We start from the raw sequence: 23,188 nt of genomic DNA on the forward strand, positions 1-23,188 counted from the left end.
TGTCATCAGTGCTTAGCATTGATGGCTTGAAACTATCTATGGGAAACCATTGATAGTTTTACCATTCGATGGACATCCCTGGTCTGTGAGAATCCAGTCAGCAGGCGAATCAGGGGAGGGATTTAGTAGCACATCAGGTGGGATTAAGCTCTGTTCCCCCTGTGCTGGGACGAAAAAATAAAACAAAAATACATTGCTGCACCTGTGCCATCAATGATGGAGAACCATCGATCTCTGCCATTGATGGCAAACCATCAATGGTTGTTAATCATCAACGGTGATGGCCATCCCTAGTTTGTAGCAGACATGGTCAGCAGCTTCTGCTCGGTATCCCCAGTTGCAGGATATTACCTCTAGCTGAAATGGGATTGCATTGGGCATTGCTTCTCAACTCCAGCCTGCAGGGAACCCCCGCAGTGCAGGATTTCCTGGTCTACTCACAGAATCACAAGTGAAGTAATTATTACCACCTGTGCATCTTTTAAAATGTGTCAGTCAGTTATGACTATACCTGTGCTGAAGCATGTAGTATAGAAAACATACACTTAGTCTAGGTACACATCAGAACGACGTGTATCCCAGCTGACCTTACATCTGATGGAAGGATATATCTGGTGGCCGTGCACACTGCACGATCCGGTGTATGACCATTCCAAATATCCTTCCATCCCGCATTCTGTCAGATGGGACGACCCCACTGACGATGCACGTAAATGCGCGTTTGAGAGTACACACCGAGCGATATGGACGATATATCGTTCCCATCTGCGTCAGAATGATATATAGTATTGTATTCTGACCGCAGGCATCCCGACCTCCAGGATTCCGTACCCAACCATCTGTACACATGTACCACACACATCATTTGGTCATGGCCATATTTACAGTGTTTCATTTTGTTGCAAGTGATATGCTTGTGTCATGTCATGATCCCATCAATGTACAGCACTGAGTAATATGTCAGCACTATAAATACCAGATAATAGTAATGTGTGAAATTAGGCATGTCAATGAGCAAGTATTACATTACGTTTTATATGAATATTAAATCATTTTTAGTTTGTAGCAGAATTTCTGAACAGAAACCAATTCATAATCCTTAATATTTCCTGCTACTATATGGATCTGTCTTGCTTTATATAAACATAGCTTAAGGTTCCCCTTTTCACTCAACAGAACATAATTTCCCACATTTCCAGATAACTCCTTATAAATCACTCCACTGCGTTTCTATTATTCCTACATCCCCTTTTGCCAAATGTCATATTGTGCTATATTTTAATTTATGTATATTCTTCTCAATCCCAGAACAATGTATTTAAAATAGGAAGCTCTATAACAGAGTGTGAGGCGTTTTCCTGAGTACAGACATGTGGGCAGGTAAGCATATACAGCCAGGGCCGACGAGAGCCGAGCGTGACCTAATCGCGGGAGGCGTGACCACACCCCCTTAGAAAAAATAAAAATAAATTGGCGCTGTGTGCCCCTCAGCCCGGCGCACAGCCAATGGGGGCGCGATCAGCGTGATCGCTCCCCCCATAGGCATAGGAGACTGCTCTGGCTGGTGCTTTAGCAGCCACGAGCAGTTTCCCAGTGCAGCCCAGGACACAGCAGTGTGTGCAGGGCTGCTGTGAGGGAGCGGTGCCGGGCCCCTGCAACAAGCCCGGGCCCCCGCAGCATTGCAGTTCCGTCTTTGCTAATAAGCAAATGCAGCAGGAGGTGTTTTGGACATATTAACCAAGAAGCCAGAAACCTGATGAAAGGTATTTTTAGTTTGTAGCAGAATGTCTGGACAGAAACCAATTCATAATCCTTAATATTTCCTGCTACTATATGGATCAGTATCTATTAGATGATAGAGCATTTGGAAAATATGAGATATGGTAAGAACTTACCTTTATTATCTCTATTTCTACGAAGTCCATAGGGTTCCACAGGATACCTTGGGGCAGGGGTTCCCAACCACGGTCCTCAAGGCACACTAACAGTCCAGGTTTTAAGGATAGCCATAGTTGAGCACAGGTGACTTAATTAGTACCTTAGTTATTTTGAGTTAACCATCTGTGCTTAAGCATGGATATCACTAAAACCAGGACTGTTGGTGTGCCTTGAGGACCGAGGTTGGGAATCACTGCCTTGGGGTATAGGTGATGATGTCAGGCATCGGGCACCATAGAGTTAACTTTTCAGCCTCCCAGGATGCATCAGGGTCTCCCTCCTATACCCCGCCCCCGAGCCAAGGCATCTCAGTTACGTACCAAGCCATAGGCCGGAGGAGGAGAAGGAAGAGAGAGAAGAAAGATCTGGACACACACAAGAATCACATTCTCACCAGAGAGAGACGGAAAAACCGGTGACCAGACCAAAGCCCATCTGCAGCACAGGTGCGACAGGGCGGGAGTCCTGTGGAACCCTATGGACTTCGTAGAAATAGAGATAACAAAGGTAAGTTCTTACCATATCTCATATTTTCTACATCAGGGTCCATAGGGTATCCACAGGATACCTTGGGGATGTCCCAAAGCAGTATCCTTTAAGGGTGGGGACGCTCCTGTGCTGAAAGGAGAATCCGCCGCCCGAAGGAAGCATCCTGAGAGGCAAAGGTGTCAAAAGCGTAATACCTCAAAGGTATGAACAAAGGACCACGTGGCAGCCTTGCAGATCTGGATTGCAGAGGCACCACGTCGAGCTGCCCACGAAGGACCCACAGACCTAGTGGAATGAGCCCTCACAGAGGATGGAACCGGAAGACCTTCACGAAGATAAGCTTCTGAAATTGCCATACGAATCCAACCTGCCAAAGTTTGCTTTGAAGCAGGTCAACCTCTTTTACGGAAGCCATAGAGGACAAACAAGGCATCAGACTTCCTAAAAGAAGAAGTGCGGTCAACATAAATCCTTAAGGCTCGCACAACATCCAAAGTGGCCTCACCCACTGAAAGATCAGGTGAATTAAAAGCTGGCACAACTATGTCCTCCTTGATGTGGAAACTTGAAACCACTTTAGGAAGGAATCCAGGACGAGTGCGCAGCACCGCCCTGTTCATATGAAAAATCAGAAAAGGGGGTCTACAGGAGAGAGCCCCTAAGTCAGAAACACGTCTGGCCAAAGCAATGGCCAGAAGGAATATTGTTTTAGCTGTAGGCCATTTAAGGTCCACTGAGCCCAGTGGTTCGAACGGCGGTCCCTGGAGAGCTCTCAGGACCACAGCCAAATCCCCAGGAGCCACCGGTGGAACAAAAGGTGGCTGAATGTGAAGAACACCTTGCATAAAGGTGCGCACATCAGGGAGCGCAGCAATCCTACGATGGAACCAGACTGACAGGGCAGACACCTGCACCTTCAGGGAAGCAAGGCGAAGCCCATGGTCTAGGCCAGCCTGCAGGAAAGCCAACACTCTAGAGAGGCGGAACTCCCGAGGGGCATAACCTCTAGGTCGACACCACTGGAAGAACGTATGCCACACACAATGGTATATCCTTGCAGAGGATGGCTTCCGAGCTCTTAGCATGGTTTGCACCACAGAGCCGGAAAAAAACCCCTGGACCTTAACATGGCCATCTCAACAGTCACGCCGTCAAAGACAGCAGAGTCAGGTCCGGGTGAAGACAAGGACCCTGTGACAGCAGATTCGGCCGCAGTGGTAACCGCAGAGGAACGTCCACTGAGACTCTGGAGGTCCGAGAACCAGTGCCGCCTGGGCCACTCGGGAGCTATCAACAGGAGCGTACCTCCTTCCTGTTTGAATTTCCGGATTACCCGCGGAAAAACGGAGGAAAGTGGTAGGCAAACTGGAACGTCCACTGGATGGACAGAGCATCCACCAGAGACGCCTTTTCGTCTCTTGTTCGAGACCCGTACAGCGGCAACTTGTTGTTGTGCCGGGACGCCATGAGGTCCATCTCTGGAAGACCCCACCTGTCCACCAGAAGTTGAAAGACGTCCTGGTGCAAAGACCATTCTCCCAGATGTACGTCCTGCCGGCTGAGAAAATCCGCTTCCCAGTTGAGGACTCCCGGGATGAACACCGCTGATAGAGCTGGGAGATTGCGCTCCGCCCAGACCAGGATGCGGGACACTTCTGCGAGTGCCGCCCGACTTCGGGTTCCTCCTTGTCGATTTATGTAGGCCATGGTGGTGGTGTTGTCCAACTGGACCTGCACGGGGTGACCTTGGAGAACCCGATGTGCCTGCTGGAGAGCATTGAAAACTGAGCGGAGTTCCAAGATGTTTATTGGAAGCTCCTTTTCTGCCTGAGTCCACCTGCCCTGGAACAAGTGTGGACCCGTGACCGCTCCCCAGACTGGCGTCCGTTGTTATCAGGACCCAGTTCGCCACCCAAAATGGGCGACCCTTGTTGAGGTGGGTCGTCTGCAACCACCAGGCTTGAGACAGGCGAACCCCCGGAGTGAGCACCATCGTCTGGAATTTTAGACTCTGAGGCAGTCCATTCCATTTGGACAGGATCAATTGCTGCAGAGGTCTGGAGTGAAACTGGGCATATATTTCACCATGTCGAATACTGACACCATGGAGCCCAGCAACCACATTGCCGAGTGCACAGACACTCGGTGACACTGCAGACAACTGCGCACCCTCAACTGCAAAGCAGAGATCTTTTCCTCCGTCAAAAAGATCCGCTGCTGCCTGGAGTCCAAAAAGGCCCCGAGGTGCAGGATCCTCTAAGACAGGGTCAGGGTGGACTTTTGCCAGTTTATCAACCAGCCGTGACGCTGCAGCACTGCAATCGTCAGGTCCAGATGGCGTAGAAGGAGCTCTGGAGACCCTGCCAACAACAGAAGGTCGTCCAGAGACGGTAACATTCGGACTCCCTGCTTCTGCAGGTGAGCCGCCATGACCTTGGTGAACACTCGGGGAGCTGTCGCCAGTCCAAAAGGCAGCGCCCGGAACTGGAAATGTTCGTTGCGGACTGCAAACCTGAGGTATTGCTGATGGCGCAAAAGAATAGGAACATGCAGGTAAGCGTCCTGAATGTCCAATGACACCATGTAATCCCCAGGTTCCAGCGCCAGAATAATGGACCGAAGGGTCTCCATCCAAAACCGAGGCACCCTCAAGGACTTGTTGAGGGCCTTGAGGTTGAGTATTGGACGGTAATACCCATTGGGTTTCTGCACCAAAAACAGATTGGAATAGAAACCCTGGCCCCTCTGGGAGAATGGAACAGGCACTATAACTCCAGCCTGGAGCATAGTATGCAAAACCTTCCGCAGTTCCAAGGCTTTGTTCCGGTCTAGTGGAAGGCCTGTGGTGAAGAACAGGGACGGAGGCCTGTGCCGAAACGAGAGGGCATACCCATGAGAAACCACCTCGTGAACCCAGGTGTCCGTCGTAGTTATCGACCAACACTGGGCGAACTGAAGCAGGCGGCCTCCCACTTTGGGATCCCCCAAAGGGAGGCCCAGACCGTCAGGCCGCAGGCTTGTCATCTGACTTAGGGGCCGGACGTCTGGTACTCCAGGCCTGTTTCCTGGGCTTGGCCGATTTCTTGGGCCCAGCCTGTCGGGGAAAAGACTGTGCTTTAGGCCTACCCTGGGCCCTGTAAGGCTGAAAGGACGACGTACCAGAACTTGAAGGGACCGTAGCAGACGGGAGACATGCAGATTTGGCTGCTGCCAGCGTAGCTACAATTTTGTGCAGATCCGGACCAAATAGGACTTCTCCATTAAAAGGCAAACTTTCTAAGCCCTTTTTGGAATCAGCGTCCGCTTTCCAAGATCGCAACCATAAGGTGCGACGAGCAGCAACAGCTGCAAAAGAAATCTTAGAGGTGAGGATACTGATATCCAAGGACGCTTCATTGATGTAAGTGGCCGAGTCCCGGAGATTGCCCACCAACTCGGCCTGTTCAGCCGAACAGTCAGAGTCCAAAGACGCCTCCAAACGATCCGCCCAGCGCTCCATAGCTCTGGCTACCCCACACACGTCCTTAGCCGGTCTGGAAGCCCCTCCCGCAAGGCAATAAATGGACTTTAGGCAGATTTCCACCTTGCGGTCCGTAGCATCCTTCAAGGAGGACATGGAAGGCATGGGCAAAGTGGCACTTCTGACTAGGCGTGTCACATGGGAATCCACCTGTGGAGGGGATTCCCACTTAGAAAAATAACTGTCAGCAAACGGATAAGCCACGGCTAAGCGCCTCTGAGGCTGATACCGTTTTCCGGGATGTTTCCACGCCTCCTCTAAATGGTCTACTGACCAGAAAGAGGTAACACTGTGGCGTCACCCTTAATATCCTTGAAAAAGGCATAGTTGGATTTGGACACCGGAGGATCATCATCCTCAATAGCTAAAGCCGTGCGGACTGCCCGAATAAAGGCCAGGAATATACACCTTTGACTTAGTGTCTGACTCTTTAGTACGGAGAGGTTCCTGGTCAGATAGATCCAGAATCTCCCCATCATCGGACGTCACGTCGTCATCCTCATAAGGAGCAGACAGAGATGCCACAGGCCGCTTATGTAGCCGCAACACAGACTCCCCTTGTAAAACATCTGACAAATGTTGTACTGAAGATGTCAGAGAATTAACCCACGCAGGCTCCTGTGAAACCTGGGGAGGGGAAATAGGGAGACTGTGGGGTACCATCAGTTGTCTCGGGAAACCCTGCATGGGTGACGACACCACTGACTGCTGGGACAATCCCATCTGTGAGAACGCAGGTGGTGGAGCTAACTGGCCCACTAGGGTTGTAAGCGCCTTAGCGAAACAAGCCCAGGGAGGTTCCTGTACCGGAGCCGTGACAGTAATTGGCCGTGCCAATAAATAACACTGCCGACATAGCACCTCCGCGTTATCTTCCCCCTCCGCTATTGGTACATTGCACTTAGTACACATAAGCTGGAGAGGAAATTCACTCTCAGACATGATGGTAAGTATGTGACCCCTCTCACTTATACTTGTTAGTATAGTGGGAGAAACACCCTGCAATCACCGCATCGCAAGGGATTTAGCAGAGTAAGAGCAGGGACAGTAAAATGGCTGACAGAAGAAAGTGAAAGTACAGGCAGCAGCGCTAGCAGAAGTCAGATCAGCTGCGGCCCGCTGTCCCAGGGGGATAGTGGAAGCGCAGGTTAGTACCTGGCTCCACGCTGCAGCCAGTCCCCAGGGAGCCCCCTGCCTGGGGACTGTGGACCATGTTCTCAGAGGGACCCACCGCGGGACCCCTGCTGCTTACATGCTCCCCTTAGATCCGGCCATGGTCCGAAGCATCTGGGGTCACCGCTAGCCGTGACCCCAGACACTTACCAGCATCCCCGGATCAGTACCAGCGTTCTGGTACCGGCGGGGTGTAGGGGAGACCGCATGGACATCAGCAGTGACTGTCCATGTTGTACTCCCAGATGTGGAGCCACAGCTGCCTTGAAAGAAACTTCAGGGGCCATTCTTAGCCCCCCTCTAAACAGGTGCTCCGACTCTGAGCCGGGCACCAACGAAACTGAGATGCCTTGGCTCGGGGGCGGGGTATAGGAGGGGGACCCTGATGCATCCTGGGAGGCTGAAAAGTTAACTCTATGGTGCCCGATGCCTGACATCATCACCTATACCCCAAGGTATACTGTGGATACCCTATGGACCCTGATGTAGAAAATTCTTATAAAATAAGGACCAAAACGATTTAAGTGTAGAACTCTCAAAAGATGTGACCAGGAAACGTGGTCGAATGCTTTATCAGAATCGTAACTAATAGCAGCAGTTATGTTGCCATCCATATGTAATCTAGTCATGGCAGCTACTAGGAGGTGAACATTGCACCAATGTACGGCCCTTAACAAATCCAGTTTGAGCTGGGTGCAAAAGTGTAGGTAGAATGGTCTGCAATCTCATGGCAATGAGTCTAGTAAATAGTTTTAGGTCTTGGTATAACAAATATATTGAGCAGTTTCATTGTACATTTTTGCCTGGCTTAGGCAGAACGATAATTCATGTCCAAATCAGGCGGCGGTGGGCATTTACCTTTTCATGGGAAATGCTTTCTGTGTCCTTTTTATATATTCAGAAGGTAGTATATGTCAAACCTAAGATACAGGATGGGGCAGAGTAGTTCCTAACCAGATTAGCCAGTAACTTAACTTACTGCCCCAATGAAAATAGTGGTTGCATTGGTGATCAATAATAAATTGAGCTCTTTCAGTGCACAATGTATCCTAGAGCTTCTAGCACCTGCATTTGCCTTTTTATTTTCTGGGGAACTGTGCTGAAGCAGTGCATCATAAGCATGAGATAACCTCTGTCTAAGCTCCTCTGCTCTAGTCGCCAGAGACTTGTGTTTCCTGGCCACATACTACATTATTTGTCCCCTCAGCACCGCCTTAGAAGCCGCCCAAAACAAATTAATATCATCAATGTGTTCAAGATTGTCATCCATATATTTGAGGAAAGAACGTTCGAAGTGTGTTCTAAATTCAGCCGACTTTACCAGGTAAGCCGGAAATCTCCAGTTATAGGAAGTAGTAGTGGAGGATTGTAATGCAAGGGTGAACCAGACAGACAGACGCATGATCCTGAAATGCCTTCCCTGCCCAATAAATGCCTCTGCCTGTCAATCAGACAGAGACATAACAGGGGCTGCGTGGGCTCACACAGGACCCGTTCTGCACACGCGCACATTCACTTATTGGGCAGGGAAGGCGTTTCATCAAACGGGCGTGTCGCCCATTTTCCGGGACTGGCAAGGCCAGGATCTGTGTCCACGGACGCAGTTTCCTGGCCTCGCAAGTCGGCCAGCCTGCGTATGCTGAGGCTTACTCAGTTGGCCGGCGTCGTCCACCATTGCCACCAATGGTGGCGATGGTTATCCCAGTGCTGGGATCGTAAATGCAGCAGGGGGTGTCAGACACCTCCTGCTGCATTTGCTTATTAGCAAAGATGGAACTGCAACGCTGCGGGGGCCCGGGCTTGGGCAGGGGCCCGGCACCGCTCCCTCTTAAGTCACACCATTGGCTGTGCGCCAGGCTGCGGGGCACACAGCACCAATAATTTATTTATTTTTATTTTTTCTAAGGGGGTCTGGTCACGCCTCCCGCAATTAGGTCATGCCCCCCGTCACCTGGGCCTGGCTCGGCTCCCTTCGGCCCTGGCTGTATCTGCCTACCTGCCCACATGTCTGTACTCAGGAAAAGGCCTCACACTCTGTTATAGAGCTTCCTATTTTAAATACATTGTTCTGGGATCGAGAAGAATATACAAACTAAAATATAGCACAATATGACAACATTTGGCAAAAGGGGATGTAGGAATACTAGAAACGTAGTGGAGTGACTTATAATGAGTTATCTGGAAATGTGGGAAATGATGTTCTGTTGAGTGAAAAGAGGAACCTTAAGCTATGTTTATATAAAGCAAGACAGATCCATATAGTAGCAGTAAATATTAAGGATTATGAATTGGTTTCTGTCCAGAAATTCTGCTACAAACTAAAAATACCTTTCACCGGGTTTCTGGCTTCTTGGTTAATATGTCCAAAACAGAGGCCTTAGCACTATACGCCAATGCTAAAGTAGGCTGGGGTACCCCTCCTTCCCCTTCAAATGGGCTGTGGGTTCTACAGTATTAAATACTTGAGTTTACATATCCCCCCTTAATTTATTCTACAAATGCTAGCTGACTTCAAGAAATGGAAGAACCTCCCTCTTTCCTACCTAGGCCGTTGTCATTTATTTATCGCTCAACTCCTATATCCCAAATAAATGCTTCCATTTATACTTACTAAGCAAGATCATCTTTATATTAACAAAGCTCTTACTCAATATATATTGGAAAATAAACATCCATGCATCTCCGAGTCAGCACTTCGGCACCCCCTCAAATCCGGCGCCCGGTGCACCTCTAGCCCCCGCTAGTTGCGGCCCTGTTAATGCTACACCCGGCTATGCTTGGCATACTCATAAGAGGGGTACACACTTGAAAGATATCTGCAGATCGACTGATCCATGTTCCATAAACGGAGTGTCTATGGATAGATTTCGTATGGCGGTGAACTAATAGCGTCTGGGCCAAGCAGGGACTACTAGTATCACTGTTCCGCCTCCCTGCTTGAACTTCCTGACTACACTTGGGAGGAGGGAAATAGAAGGAAAGCGATACACCAGCTTGAAGTCCCAATCTCACTGCCAGTGCATCCATGAATGCGACTGAGGGGTCTTTGGTCCTGGACTCATACCTGGGGACCTTGTGATTGTCACGTGAGGCCATGAGGTCTACGTCTGATAGGCCCCATTTGTTCACCAGGAGTTCAAAAAACACGGGGTGGAGAGCCCACTCTCCGGCGTGTATGTCCAGACGATTTAGGAAGTCCGCTTCCCAGTTGATGACTTCCGTGATTAATATCGCCGAGATAGCCAGAAGATGACATTCTGCCCAGATCAGAATGGTTTGTCACTTCCCTCATGGCTGCGTGATTTTGCGTGCCTCCTTGATTGAGACAGGCTACTGTGGTCGCGTTGTCGAACAGGATCTGGACCAGCCTGCCCTGAAGCAGGTCCTGTGCAAATTAAGTGCTTTGTATACTGCTTGAAGCTCCAGAATGTTTATGGGCAGATGACTTTCCTTGATTTGCCCATCTTCCCTGAAAGGTGTGACGACCTGTCACCGCCCCCCATCCGCCAAGACTGGCGTCCGTGGTGAGAAGCACCCAAGTTGGAATCCAGAATGGGTGATTCTTGTCCAGATGATCTTTTTGTAGCCACTAAGAGAGAGAGAGACGACCTTCTGGAGTGAGAAGAATCCTCTGGGGCCGCATTAGATGATACGGTCCGTTCCAACAAGAGAATCAATTGCTGCAGAGGCCTGGAGTGGAACGGAGCATATTCCACCCTGTCGGAGGTGGATACCATTGACCCCAAGACTTGCATCGCTGATAGAATGTATACTCTTCGATTGCGTAGCAATTTGCGTACTCGCACTGATAGGGTCGCAATCCTGTCCTCTGGCAGAAACACCCTTGTGCCTGAGAATCCAGAAGTGCCCCCAGATGTACCATCCGTTCCAACAAGAGAATCAATTGCTGCAGAGGCCTGGAGTGGAACGGAGCATATTCCACCCTGTCGGAGGTGGATACCATTGACCCCAAGACTTGCATCGCTGATAGAATGTATACTCTTCGATTGCGTAGCAATTTGCGTACTCGCACTGATAGGGTCGCAATCCTGTCCTCTGGCAGAAACACCCTTGTGCCTGAGAATCCAGAAGTGCCCCCAGATGTACCATCCGCTGTGCTGGAGACAAAGAAAATTTCTTCCAATTGATTATCCAGCCCTACGTCTGTAGACAGGCAATGGTCAGCTGGAGATGGTGTTGATTGCCAATATCAGAAGGTCGTCCAGGTATGGCAGTATTTTGATTCCTTGACGCCTGAGGTAGGCCCCCCTCACCGCCATTATTTTGGTGAAGACCCGAGGGGCCGTAGATAGACAAAAGGGCAGTGCCTGAAATTGCTAATGTTGTTGCAGGACATCAAACCTTAGAAATTGTTGGTGGGATGACGTAATAGGCACATACAGGTACGCATCCTGAATGTCCAGAGAAACCATAAAAATCCTCAGGTTCCATTTCCAAAATAATTGATCGGAGAGTCTCCATACGGAACTTCGGTACACGGATAAACTTGTTGAGGGTTTTCAGATTTAGAATAGGGCAATGAGACCCATTTGGTTTCTGTACCAAAAAGAGATTAGAATAACCCTTTCCTTGTTGAACCACAGGAACCGGGATTATCACCCCTGCCTTCAGCAGGGAGTTAATGGCCTCCTGTAGAGCCAAGGCCTTGATAGACTCCGATAGGGGAGTTGTACAAAAAAAAAAAAAAAACTTCTGGGGTGGATGCCTCCAGAAAAGAGAGCATACCCCTGAGAGACCACTTATTGAACCCAGGCATCTGTTATTGTTTGATGCCAGTAGTCCGCAAATTGAAGAAATCGGCCTCCCATCCTGGGATCCCCCAGGAGGAGGCCTGCCCCATCAGGCAGAGGGTTTGTCGTCCGGTCGGACGTTGGACAGCCAGGACATCTTTGTTTGCTGCTTGATGGTCTTGCGAGAACTAGATAGCCTGGAGGAAGACTGTCCTTTTGCTCGTCCCTGAGGTTAAGGTCCTGGAAAGCAGATACAGGGTCAAAGAAGGCTCTGGAATCCTTTCCTTTTTATGAAAACATACTATTTGGAGCAAAATAAGATAATATAGTGGCTACTCTGGCAGTTTCAAAATCTGCAGGTCTACCATCAACAGCTACATTAAAGTCTAGGCAGTCTTCTTTTCGGTCCTTTCGTCCTCAGGGACCAGTTCGGCAATGGTCCTCTCCTGGCCTCCCCTTACCCTCTTAAGACTACACTTCTTAGGCTGCCCCTTAGAAAGTTAATTTTTCTAACATTTTTTTATAATAAGTTCTAAATATAACCAAATGGCTCTACGAGCCACAACCGAGGCTGCCGATGCTTTAGAAGGTAGGAGCCCAGCATCTATTGCAGCTTCTCCCAAAAGGGCGATTCCCGTATGTGGGAGATATATGTCAGCTGTTCTCTGGTAGCATTTGGTAGAGTATCTTCAAAGGCCCCTGTCCTTAGATACCCAAGCCCCGGCCATAGCTGGTCAAGTAACAGCTCCAGACAATGAAAATACTGCTTTAAGATATGTTTTAATATTTCTATCTGTAGAATCTTTAAGAGAAGATGCTGACGGAATAGGCAACTTAGCACTCCTGACTAAATGTGTCCCATGAGCACCCACAGTAGGAGGGATTTCCCACTTAGTACATTCAGTAGCTGGGAAAGGATACAAAGATGCTATTCTTTTCGTAACATGGAACGGTTTATCTGGGTTACTCCATGCCTCTTCCATAAGTTCAGTAAGCTGCTTTTACCATCTTCTGTTGTCAAGGAACCAGCTCATCATCCGGTATATTTAGGATTGATTTGACCGCCCTTACCAAAGAAGGGACATCCACTGTAGAAGGATGGTCCTGCTCTCCAGAGATAGACCCTGTAGAAGAAACTGGCGCATCATCTGATTCCGCTGATGATGCGTCTGAATCTCTATGCTGAGCAGACTGATAAAAAGATAACGTCAGCTTATGCGCCTTAGCAACTATCGGTCTGTTCGCAACAGCTGACTGAGCCATATTCTGACCTGAATGTGCTTAAACATCCATCCAGGAAGGATGTATAGGAGGGGAAACATGCTGAAACTGCTGAGAGTATCCTATTAAAGGGGGCAGCTTGGGAGTAGTCAAACGCTCCACTAGCTGCGTCATCACCTGAGACAAGGACGACACCCAAGATGGCTCCTGTACAGGGGCTGGTAGACTCGACTGGTGAGGTGGTTCTTTACAACAGACGGCACACAAACCATCCTGTATAAAGACCTGAGAGGACAAGCCTGCCAACAGGATTTACATGAAACCAGCACAGGGGCCTCAACCTCCTGTTTCCCTTCACCTTTTGACATATCAATTATAAAGGTAACAATGCAATGTGACAGCCTTCACAAATAACTAGTAAATGTGAAGTAAAAGGAAAAAACCCCCACCCACCTGTACCAGAGGGATGAGGAGAAAAAACAGTGATAGTTATAACTGACAGTGAGAAATAAAAGGCAGTATCAACACAGCAGCTAGCAAATAGTTACATACAATGCATATGTAACTTGGTTGCAATGGGCCCTGAATCAACTACTCAAATCTTAGTAAGATATAGAGCACTATGGACCTCATTCAGAGCCGGTCGCACAGAGCGTGCGGTCGGTCTGAATGAGGGGAGGAATTCTTGAATTTTGAAGACGTCCTCCTTTGCAGTGGTAAGGCTGTGGGTTAACACCCACAGCCTTACGACCGCCTAAGATGATGGTCGCGATGGTCAAGACCATCGCGACCATCGGGGCTTACGACGAGACCCTAGGGTAGGGTCTCCCTTGTCGTAAGCCCCGGAGAGCTTTCAGCTCTGTCTGAGCCGGAAGCTCTCCACTGACATCACTAGTGATGTCAGTGGGGCCGCCCCTAAACGGTAGGCGTTCCCATGGGAAAGAGCCCCCGTTTGGGCTGCCACCACCCCGGCCCGCCTTCCAAACGGGGCGAGCTGTCAATCAACATCGACAGCTCGCCCCCTTTAGATCGAGACCCGCTACGACCGGCGCTGTCGGTCGTAGCGGGTCTCACGCATGCACACGACGGCGCCGTCGTGCGCATGCTCTGTGGGGGGCCATCGGCCCGGTCCGAGCGCATCGGCGCTAACGACCGGGTCTGAATGACCCCCTATATACCTGACCCAGGGGGGAGGTATACAGGGAGACTGACCCAAAATCTCCAGAGACCAAACCACTTCAGCAGAGCACTGATAGTGGGCTGTGAGCGTCTCATATGCAAGAGGAGGGTAGGAAGAGCAGGGACGCTGGCCTCATGGCAGCAGAAGCGTTTGCTTCCGATCCCCGGCGTCAAACACTAAGGCCCCGATGGTCTAGTGAGGGAGTGGACGGCCCCGGGCCCTCACTGCAGCAGCTTCCGATGCATCTCCATCGCCGGAAACAAGGACTGCCGTGCGCGATTCCCCGTAACCAAGGAATTGCCTTACCTGACATCTCCATGCATCCGGTTGCAGTCCGGGCCCTGGAGTCGCCGTTAGCAAGCTCTACCATTACCCTCCGAAATCACCAGAGACGTTACTGGTGTTGCGGCCCGGCGGAGGTAGACAGACTCGCAGTGCAGGAGTTTTATTATGCTCAGTACTGCTAACTCTATAACAGAGAACTAAAATAAAACATAAAATTAAAGCTTGGGACTGCCTGAGCAGTCCCCCTGTTAATAAGGTGCGTCTGAATCCTGCCGCACCAAACTCAAAATTGAATGCCTGTGGCAAGGGGCGGGGTATATGTGGAGGAGGACCTGGGGCATCCTGGGAGCTGAAAGCTTAACTGTTTGGTGGCTGGATCACTCCAACCTCATTATCCCCATTGTATCCCTGTGTATCCCTATGGACCCTGACGAAAAGATATATAGTTGTTGAAATTTTTCCATACTACGTCTAATAATAATGATAACTAGTCCCTGTTAATTTAGTAAAATGCACCTCATCACCAAGATAGTTTTAGGGAGGTTTGTACAAATATGTATATCCCATATCCAAATATTCTGAAATATTCCAAAATACGGAACTTTTTATTTGGATGACTGAGATAGTGAAACCTTTGCTTTTTGACGATTCAATGTACACAAACTTTGTTTAAGGCACAAAATTATTACAAATATTTTATAAAATTACCTTCAGACTGTGTATATGAAACAACCTTTTTCAGGTGCACTATCTTGTGTCCCTATTTAAAAAATGGGGGGGCGCCAATGCTCTCTCTGCCACAGGGCACCACAAAATCTAGTTACGGCTCTGTTGCTCTGATCTCAATGATTAAAAGAATGAAACCACTTCTGAGACAATGAACCACCTGTGAGGCCATAAAAACCATGTTGCCTACCACTAACCTGGTACATGCACTTTGAATGTATGTGGTTCATTACAATATGTTACAGCGTTAACCATGCTTGTATATGTTGTAATAATACATTTATGGAAGTGCCACGGTTACAGCTTGTCCAGCTACTTATTGGTGCCCAAGCCAACACCTGCCAGTCTGCCACTTTAATTCTTCCCTTAATCCAAAAAGTGACAAGTCATTATTCCATCCCACAATATCTGTGTTTCAGGAATTGTGTTGAAAAAAAAACACTGTGGTTTATCGGCTTTAAGTGTATGAATGTGTCAAGAGTTGGGTACTGGTAATAGAGTGCTACCCACTGCGTGTGTGGTTTATCGGCTGTAAAAGCTGTAGTGTTTCAGGAATGCTTCTATTTCCCAGAGAGCTATATATCCTACAGTCCTCTGGGAACGTGGATGGCTTCTCTACAGCACTCTGTGGTTTACAGGTGAAACAAACAGATGTTTTCCGTTCAACATTTTCTCCACTTTATATGACCCAAACCGACGCTTCTAACTTCTCTGCATCATGAAGACTATCAAAGTTGACAATGAGATGGAACGAGCCTGCTCTCCTGGTCTGAGCTGAGGTTTAAAAGCTTTTTTGGCTGTGTTGAGGTTGAGTAGCCTGCAGTCAAGGGAGAGCTGCGAGCTAATGTGAGAGTTTAGAATGAGCATGAGTATAGCTTTGGGCTGTTAGCCTATAAGAACCATGCACAGCAGCAGGCTATCTGATGTTCAATCTTTCCATTGTTTTCATCTATAATTCATATTCACTGCCACATGACCACACAGAGCCATGCATAGCCCTACCCTTTCATCACCACAGTAGGGCAATGACAACCAGTGACCTGTTCTTAGGTTTGTACTTTCTGTGCATTAAATGCATTATTACAAGAAAATCTAAAATTAAAATGATTTGTGTGTGTCACACACTTAAATATTATATCAAATCAATGCATCTATTAATGAAAGGCAAAAAAACCTGTCATACTGTATCTGCATAACACTGTAATTAAATATTTAGCTCTTAGGGTGGGGGGTATGTGGATATAACCGTACATTTCACTAAATAAAGGGCTATGGGTCTGCACACAGCAAAAATAAATATTTAAAAATGAATTTGTTAAAGCAATAAAGCACTCTCTCAATTGATTTACCGCACTATATTGGAGGAGACTAACTTGGTTTAAAATTAAATTGAGTTACAGATTTCTAAGGATTGTGAGCATATAAATTAAACTGCAGGTGACTATACATGTAGTTGGGGGGAGGTGAAAATGGTACAGTTAAGTAGTATATAAATCTTGTTTAAAACAGTAAATTATTTTATAATGTATACCATGAAGTATAAGTTGCCTTCATATGAGGGAACAGAGGGATACGATTTTTAATTTACTCAATTACAACTCTTCTGCTGAGGTTCTCTAGGCCTATTTTCATTGTAACATGAACCGATTAGACAGCTGTGTTATGAAGACCAGACTGAAAGTGATAGCCTATGTGCCACCTCTGTAGATGCAGGACAGTCACAGCTATAGACATGATTGATAAAAAAATTCTCTGTTCTGCCGAGCCGACCCGCGGATCGGTGGTTATTGATAATCGGCGATCTGTTGGTGGATCGGGGAATTTCAACATGTAAAAATATTCCTGACTCGCCGATTCCAGACATTTTTGGGTCGGGATAGCGGAATCAAGATTATTTAACAAGTTGAATTTCCCAGATTTCCCGACCCTGGAACAATGGGGAATTGGGGCAATCCATCTCAGATGTATGGGGTTCATAAGCCTAGCACAGTATGTGAGTGACTGATCACATTTTCATATTGTTGTATGTTGGTGAACTCGATTGGCTGATGTGAATCAGTTGTTCAAGCCAAAAGCTGTATGAATGGCCATGTGCGATCCAGTCTATCATGGGAGACTGAGGCATGAAGGGCCCACCAGGGAATGCAGTGGTAGGGGCCCATGCTTAAGGGGTGTGACCAGCCACCAGAAGGTGTGACTCCATTACTGACCAGCCAGTGACTAAAGGGATAATTCGCATTGCACGGCCCAGTTTTCCAGGAGTGGCAAGGCCAGGGGCTGCGTCCATGGACCCAGCTTCCTGGCCTCGCAAGACGGCCAGCCTGAGTAAGCTGAGGCTTACTCAGCTGGCCGGCGGCCCAGCACCGTAGTCACAGTAATGGGACCGAAAATGCAGCAAATGGTGTTATACACCTCCTGCTGTATTTGCATACTAGCAAGGGCGGAATTGCAAAGCTACTTGTGTGCAGTTTTGCAATTCTGTCCTAAGATGAATCATCCCGTAAAACTCACTGAGAACTCTGCAATAGGTCTAGTAAAGGCAAAATACATGCCATTGTAAAAAGAATCAACTATTTAAGCTGTTACCATTGGGATGACATAATTGTAGGTTAGTGAATGAATGCAGTGCTACAATACCATTCCAAACACTGGCAGGAACTGAACTGAACTTGTTACGCTGAAGCCCACAGCCAACAAGAGGAGGGGACAAGGTTGTGTTGTGACCACACACTTTGATGGGCAGGAGAGCAAATCTTGGTGTAGTTTCTATAGAAGCATACCAAGCACCCATGTTCATCAGTGGTCCTGTTAAACCAGGTAACTGACCCTCCAATAGAGTAACAGTGTATAATTCAAGTGCACAGTCTGGAACCTGACCATAGAGGAGGGTGTGAGCCCTCAGGTAATGGGACCCACCAGTAATTTCCATGCTGCAATTGGGCACAGATCCAGACAAGATAGATAGATACACATTGAATGAATATATCAAGCTACATATAGAACCAATTTACACAGAGGCAGTATATATGTAGCACTGACACACATGTACAGTGATGTATAGGGAGGACAGACACAGACAAGCAGATACAGAAAGTCAGTACAGAGAAAGTGCGAGTTTCTGCAATGATAGTATATGTGCCAAGTTGTAGTGCTGAGAAACCACGCAGGCCATCACAAAATATATAGTGAGTCAAGGGCCACGACTATAGGACTACTGGAGGAGCCAATTATTATAGATGTCAAGTTAAAGGAAAGGTGTATACTTTTTGGTCAGTGCTTTATGTTCAAGACTTGTCTAAGATTACTGTATAACAAAAGAAGCTTATCGCTGAGCAGGAGGGTATTAGCAGCAGCTGTGCAAAGTGGAGATAGGCTGCTTTGGGCTGAAGGATTGCATTGGTGATATGGCTTTTGATAGAAGGACTGGCAGGAGTTGAGATCACGGTTTTACTGATAACATTATGGCAGGGAGGAGGGGAGAAAAAAGGAGCCAGGAAAGACAATGAGTGACATGAGGATGGGCCATCAGGAGCCTTCCCTGAACTTCATGTTGCTTCTTTGGTGTGGATTATACACAAATCAGGTCACAAAGGAGATGTGTATTTGGTGCAGAGTATACAATGCAGCATCCCTGCTTCAGCTGATTCATCGCCAGTGTTTGCATAAGGCATGGAGCATGCATATTGAATCTTAGTGCGGCTTTAAATATTAAGATCTTGCAGATCTGATTCAATATATTTATATTGCAATACTCATGATAACATTTTTCCAGCTTTCTTCAAAACACAATAATCAGCTTTCCTGTAGATTTGTACAGATCAGCTCATCATCCACAATCCATTCTGTTAAATGATGGTTATTGTGAATTTGGAGTATGTATATTCGTAGTACATTAATATGTTTATGATACCACTTTGTAAACCAATCAGTAAAGTGTGTACTCACCATGTGAGAGCTCTGTGATGTTTTCTGTTGCCTCTTCATCAGAATCTCGGTTTGTCATTACCTTGAAGTGGTCATTTTTGTTCTGTAGAACATGTGGGAGTTTTAAGGCTCGTTCTCTCTCTGCGACCAGATCCAGGTCTTGCTGTGCAAGGTGAGCCCTCAGCTGCCTGATTTCAAACTGAGAAACAACAGTGATATCATTATGGGTTTAAGGAACACAAATGCTACTTTATCAATATCTTTTTAAAATAACGAAATTCAAAAAGGACAAGATGTTAGGATTAGATCTTAGTTTTGCAAGGAATGAAAAATTACATTTTGATATGAATCTACATATCCAATGGGCTGAGTGTTTTGTGCACCTCAGGAAAGTGGGGAAAACAGTGAACATACAAACAATATAGCTTGTGGTAACACGTCACAAAAATAGTAATTGGAGTTTAAATGGCCACATTAGAGTAACAAATAAAATGACTGCCATCTAGTGTTAAAAAAGAAAAATTACATAGTTACTTTTGGCCTCATCCAAGATGAAGGATTATGTACCACAATGCCATGATCATAGAAAATGTGGTAGCAACTTATGTTATTGAACTTTTACCTACCAAACAAAAGAGCAGTTGCACTGGTAACAGTAATATACAATAAAATAAATAATCGAGTCACATAGGATGTCAATTAATATGGGTTAGGTATGGGATGCTGGTGCTTGGAATCCTGGGGGTAAGAATCCCAACACCGGCATCTCGACAGGGTTAGGGTACCGACACCTGTCGGTAAGTATCCAAAACCTACCCCTAACCCTTACCCCCTGGTCTATAAACCTACCCCACCCCCCCTCAGGCAGCTTAACCCTAACCTTTCTCCTAACTCCAACACTTACCGTCGGGATGCCGGTGGTCAGGATTCTGACAGGTATTGGGATTCTGGTGCGGGCATTCCAGGCACCGGCATCCCGACAGCCGGGATTAAAACTACATACCATTAGTATAATAATGTCACTCTCTCACTCTTCAAATATATGTACACTAAGCCCAGCGTTGGAGTCTGTCATTACAACAGTTATTATTTATGTGATTAAGGAAACATATATACCATCCCATTCAGGACTGACAGCGGCTAGCTATGATAATTCTGCTGATGGCAATCAGTGGAAAAACGTGTATGAGATGTTGAGGAAAATGCTTGAAATATTAACCAACCACTGTACTGTATTCAATCAATGGCAGAATTATATTGGTCTACTTCTTTATAATTATGACCACCACTAGGTCAGTGGTTCTCAAACTCGGTCCTCTGGAGCACAGGTGCATACATTATTCACTGACACATTTTAAAAGATCCACAGGTGGGGGTCCTGAGGACAGAGTTTGAGAACCTGTGCACTAGGTGATTAGTACCCCTTATGCTGATACACATCTTGCCAATCTCCTGGGAAAAATGACAGAAGGCGAGCAATATAGCATCTCCAGGATACAGGACAGAGAAGGATATTTGATCCCATATAATTAATGAGAGATCAGTATATAGTATAAGCCTTGTACTATTTTACAAGGTGCTGGGCCAGCAACGGTTGAACACTGGACAGTTCTAAAGAGCTTCTAAGCTTTATTATTGTGAATAGTGCTCTGGTTCTTGTCGGTCTACGTCTTATCATTTATGTGCAAGACAGTGTTGTAGAGCCTTATATCAACTGTATAGGAAACTTGAGTAATCCATTGTACATTGTAGTGCCGGATTTATAAAGCAAGAGACATACAAAACTGGCACAGCCACAGGTTGCCTACCTCTGCAGTACGTTTTAGTTAATTGTGAAGACTCACTTGTCCATAGCATTCTACACGTGGAATACATGCTTTCTGCAGTATTTTTACATTGGATAGGCCTGCTGATAAGGTTCCAAAATTGCACATTTAGTGGTGGGCAAAAAACCAAAACCTAAAAAGATAATTATTTCATGAAATAAAACGTTGATACTTTTATGGCTACAGTTGTCATGTTGGGCTTTGCCAGGATACTCTGTATGCACATCCATATAACTCTCACCACGACTCCTCCCCCCACAGCCTCCTACAGTATGTGTTCCCCAAGGTTCTGTTCTTGGACCTCTCCTATTCTCTCTCTATACGTCCTCTCTAGGTAAACTCATCAGCTCTTTTGACCTCCATTATCATCTCTATGCTGATGATACTCAGATCTACCTTTCCTCACCTGATCTTTCTCCCTCTCTACTGACTTGTATCTCTAACTGTCTCTCTGCTATCTCTTCCTGGATGTCCCAGCGATTTCTCAAACTTAATATGTCTAAGACTGAGCTGATCGTCTTCCCACCCTCCCACATAACATCATGTCCCACTATTTCTTATTAATAGATGGCATTACTATCTCATCTAGTCCCAAAGTGCATTGCCTTGGAGTCATCCTGGACTCTTCCCTCTCCTTCAAACCACACATTCAGAACCTCTCGCAGTCCTGTCGTTTCCATCTCAAGAATATTTCCAAGATCAGACCCTTTCTCACCCAGGATACTACCAAAACCCTTGTACATTCACTGGTCATGTCCAGATTAGACTACTGTAACCTTCTCCTAGCTGGCCTCCCCATCTCTCTCCTCTCCAGTCTGTGCTCAATGCTGCTGCTCGGCTCATCTTCCTCTCCAAATGCTCTACATCTGCCTCCCCTCTCCTACAAGCTCTCCACTGGCTCCCATTCCCTTTTAGAACGAAATTCAAGGTTCTCACACTCACTTACAAAGCCCTCACCCATTCCTCTCCCATTTACATCTCTAATCTCATCTCCCTTCACTCTTCTGTCTGCCCTCTTCGTTCACTTAATACACGCCGCCTTTCATGCTGCCTCCAAGATTTTGCCCGTGCTGCTCCCCACCTTTGGAGCTCCCTCCCTCCCCCTATCAGACTCTGCACCTCTCTACAATCATTCAAACAAGCTCTTAAGACCCACTACTTCATAAAAGCCTTCCAGCTCTCATCCTAACTTCCTTTCTCCCCGACTACCCCATTCTGTGTCACTCCTGTTTGTCTTTCCCTCCCTTAGAATGTAAGCTCTTTCGAGCAGGGCCCTCTACCCTCTTGTGCTTCTCCCTACTGTAATTTAATTTATCTCTTACTCCCCACTAGGGCAACTAACACTTAGCTGCTTATGTGGGCGTAAAGGTCGCTAATATAGCAATGTTTATTATCCATGTCCTGTATTGTATTGTAAGTCAATGGTTACTTATTTGTCTATGTACTTTGTAAGGCGCTGCAGAACACTTGTGGCGCCATATAAATAAATGATAACTGCGCTGCGGGATTTCTGATGCCACAAAGAAACGCTACTGACTGCTTGCTCTTGGCACATCTGTGTCAGTCTGTCCAATTGCTCCTCCTGGATCAGCTTTGCTTTCTCATACTGCTGCACCACAATCTCCATTTCCACTTTCACAGGTAAGACATAGGCTGCAGGGAGAGGAAAGAGCAGGGGAACAGTTTACTTAGCTAGTAGAGACACACATCTGTTCCATGGGATGTAGTTAGCATCCACGATGCCGGAATCCAGGCCAACATTTTGCTCTGGGGGGGAGAGGGGGGCTAGGGTTAGGCTGCGGTTGGGGAGGGTTATGGAACTTACCTAGTTGGGTCAGGATTCAGACTATCAGGATGCCGCTGACTGTATTGTGACCGCCGGGACCCCGTACCCAACCCCTGTCCAATATATGCTTGTAAAATATTTGCATACACAATTAAAAATAAAATAATTAATAGGGCTTTCTTTTGTTGCATGTTACTATCAGTTTGTACGTAATATGGATAATGTGATGACCTGTACCTCTACATCTGTTATCTGTTCAGAAAATGTGTCTTCACTGCACGTTTATATTTTATTGACATGGCACTATATAGTATGCTAGTTTCTGCAATGAGGAAATAGGTCAGTGTTGGCTAACCTTGACACTCCAGC

General features: G+C 47.0%; 1 protein-coding gene across 1 annotated transcript in view; it reads right to left on the bottom strand.

Moving 5' to 3' along the window:
• TMEM266 (transmembrane protein 266) overlaps positions 1–23,188 on the bottom strand; it is an 83,092-nt gene that overhangs the window by 9,519 nt on the left and 50,385 nt on the right. The window contains exons 7-8 of the mRNA XM_088444195.1: positions 22,571–22,686; positions 19,229–19,406 (exon numbers count right to left, since the gene is read on the bottom strand). Of these exons, the coding sequence (XP_088300321.1) occupies positions 19,229–19,406; positions 22,571–22,686 (294 nt within the window). The remainder of the gene's footprint in view (positions 1–19,228; positions 19,407–22,570; positions 22,687–23,188) is intronic.

This window comes from Taudactylus pleione, unplaced genomic scaffold (genome assembly GCF_031769625.1).
Source record: "Taudactylus pleione unplaced genomic scaffold, aTauple2 ptg000019l, whole genome shotgun sequence".
Classification (NCBI taxonomy): Eukaryota; Metazoa; Chordata; class Amphibia; order Anura; family Myobatrachidae; genus Taudactylus; species Taudactylus pleione.